The following is a 2,987-nucleotide window of genomic DNA, read 5'->3' on the forward strand; positions in this document are numbered from 1 at the left end:
TTTATGTAGCTGTCAAAACACAAACAAAGGAAAAAGAGACCTTTTGCACAATTAACGCAATTTCTACTTGTGTTCTTCGTTTTTCCCCAAATTACATTACAAACTGAAATCTTTTAATTGACGGCAAATTTTTAATTCAATTTGTCCAATTGCTCACTTGTTTTTCAAATGTTTACGAAAATTTACGAAAAATAATTGTGGCCAAGAAAAAAAAATACGAATCTGTCAAGTGCGCAGCAGATATAAAGTATAATTTTAGCGAGAGTGTCAAGTAAGCAAAAAAGACAACTTATTTAGTGGTTTTCGTTATTCTTTAGACTAATTATTAACTAGATAGTGACTGTTATCACTAAGGAAAAATTTCGAGAAATGGCTAGCCGTAAGAAGTCTTTGTTAAAAGTCATCATTTTGGGTGATAGCAGTGTTGGAAAGACGTCAATTATGAATCAGTATGTAAGTAAGCGCTTTTCAAATCAATATAAAGCCACAATCGGCGCAGACTTTTGTACGAAAGAGGTAGTGCTTGATGATCGTGTGGTCACAATGCAAATTTGGGATACAGCCGGACAAGAACGTTTTCAGTCGTTGGGCGTAGCTTTTTATCGCGGCGCTGATTGCTGCGTTTTAGTCTATGACGTCACTTCACCAAATTCATTCAAAAATCTCGATTCGTGGCGGGATGAGTTCTTGATACAGGCCAGCCCACGGGATCCAGAGCACTTCCCTTTCGTCGTATTAGGTAACAAAGTGGACATGGATAACCGCCAGGTGTCAACACGTCGCGCCCAACAATGGTGCCAGTCCAAAAACGATCTACCCTACTTTGAAACATCAGCTAAGGAGGGCTTAAACGTGGAATTGGCGTTTCAAACAATAGCTAAAAATGCCTTGGCTCAAGAAGCCGAAGTGGAACTCTATAATGAATTCCCCGATCAAATCCGCCTAAATGCTGACAGAAATAATCGTCCTGGCAATGCTGAAAATTGCCAGTGCTAATTTGAACTGCTAGTTCGATTTGTATTCCATTTTAATGTATGTCGGCTAAAATTTTCTTCTTCAAATAATTTGAATATTTTCAATATTAAAAGTGTCGCCCATTGAATCCTTCCTACTAAGCAAGCATCAATGCGGAGCGATGATTACCCATGCATACATAAAGTAAACAAAGATAGAAAAAGTTTTAAGTAATTATAAAACGGAGCAAAAAAATAAGAAATTGAAAAAACATTTACGTACGTAATCTAAAATAATAAAGAGAAATAAAATAATAGAATATATATATTGAAAACATATATATATTAAAACGGTAAACGTATGTGGTTAAACTGGAAATTTCAGACTAACAAATAATAAAAAAAAGGAAAAGCTAAATTTCGAAAACCTAGAATCAAAAAACTTAAACGTTCTTACCCTTAAATTCGAACATATTACCGTAAAGAAAAGAAAAAGGGGGCCTTCGTGGTTTGTTGTGCTTCTCTTAAGGACGTTGGCTCACATGCATATTTATATACATCATTGATAAAAATTTGTAATTATTTCATATGTATTCAATAAATAATAAATTCAATAAAATACTAATTAACATTATAATATTTCCGAACGAATACATGTGAAGCAATGCTCGTTTATATGTTTGAGAACATGTTTCATGTTACTGCGTGGCTTTTTTTCTGATAATTTCACTGCTTTGTTGTGGAATGGATGACTCAGTGACAATTATATTCTGTTTATTTTTAAAACATTTTAAAGCAATTCAGGCACGCATTTGAAATTTAATTTTGCTTGGGCTAAGGAATTTCAGATATATTTGAATAATCAGCTACAGGAACGTTTTCTACTTCATAGCTTTGCGACAGGCAGCACCCTTATTGCCGTTATTAGAGGTCACGGATCCAAATATGATTTGGTAATGTTGAATATCAACATTTGTGGCTACTAACTGCCTTCCAATAAAATTTAGCAAGAATATTTAGCTATAGCAACCACTCTTTTCGAAGGTTAGGTTCCATTGAATTGTTCTAAAACATTCATTTAAAATTAAATACGATTGTATCCGCCTGGGTGGCCGAGTAGGCAAGAGTCTCGACTAAAAATTCAATGGTCGTGGGTTCGAATCTCAAGTGCGGTAGAGTTTTTAATTAAAAAGGCCGATAGCCTTAGATGCTGCTAGTGCTTTTAAGAGTTTAGTCTTAGAATTTATTTCTCTGGCGAAATTAATAATAATAATAATAATAATAAATACGATTGTATATTTACATTAAGCTGATTAGAAGTGCAGCTTGGTATACAGTTTCCTATGGGTCATTTCAAGTACTATCATTTGTATTTTAATATATCATCTTTCTCTCTCTTTTTGAATGGTTTCGAACGCAATTTGCGGATTTAAAAAAAAGTAAAGTCAAGTGAAAGAAATATTGGAAAGGAAATGGTGCCAAAATATTTTCTTTTTTCCAACTTAATTACTTCGAACATCGTGTACGTCATTATTTTTTATAGCGTAAAAAGTTATGTAATACAATAAGAAAATATAAAATTAATATATTACAATAAGGAAATCTCACGCAAGCAGAAATGGAATAAAAATTTGTACCAGATATCGAATACAAATTTCTCACACTAATAGAAATTCGGCTTTTTGTAAACAAATATGTGAGCCAACGTGAGAAGCAACAAAAAGAATGATTATTTTGACTGATTGACCAGATTGAAAGCAAAGTTTTGAAAACTCGCTCAACACTATTTTTCACAGCAAAAATTAATTTTACTTGCAATAAATTGTGGAATTTTGTAAATCCACATCTCTCGCAACATATGTTTAATATATTTTTCTTATATTTGTTTTCAACATATTTTCTGTATTTGTTTTTAATATATTTTTTGTATTCGTTTTTGTTGAACTGTGCATAGTTTTACATCTTGGGTTTGCTTTTAAAATATCTTAACAGCTCTTCTGTTTCGGATTAACATGGTGTTACCGCTGTTTAATT

At 32.7% G+C, this 2,987-nt stretch overlaps 1 protein-coding gene across 1 annotated transcript; it reads left to right on the forward strand.

The window, feature by feature from the left end:
* Positions 1-1,194, forward strand: LOC119642324 (ras-related protein rab7). The gene is made up of 2 exons (XM_038041445.1): positions 1-271; positions 334-1,194. The coding sequence occupies exon 2, from the start codon at positions 370-372 to the stop codon at positions 994-996; it is 627 nt and encodes a 208-aa protein (XP_037897373.1). The 5' UTR covers positions 1-271; positions 334-369; the 3' UTR covers positions 997-1,194.
* Positions 1,195-2,987: the final 1,793 nt, after the last annotated feature.

This window comes from Glossina fuscipes, unplaced genomic scaffold, assembly GCF_014805625.2.
Source record: "Glossina fuscipes isolate IAEA_lab_2018 unplaced genomic scaffold, Yale_Gfus_2 222, whole genome shotgun sequence".
Taxonomy (NCBI): Eukaryota; Metazoa; Arthropoda; class Insecta; order Diptera; family Glossinidae; genus Glossina; species Glossina fuscipes.

What these genes read in the sequence shown, in the direction of transcription:
- LOC119642324 (XM_038041445.1), top strand. Translation starts at nt 370, where the DNA reads ATGGCTAGCCGTAAGAAGTCTTTGTTAAAAGTCATCATTTTGGGTGAT.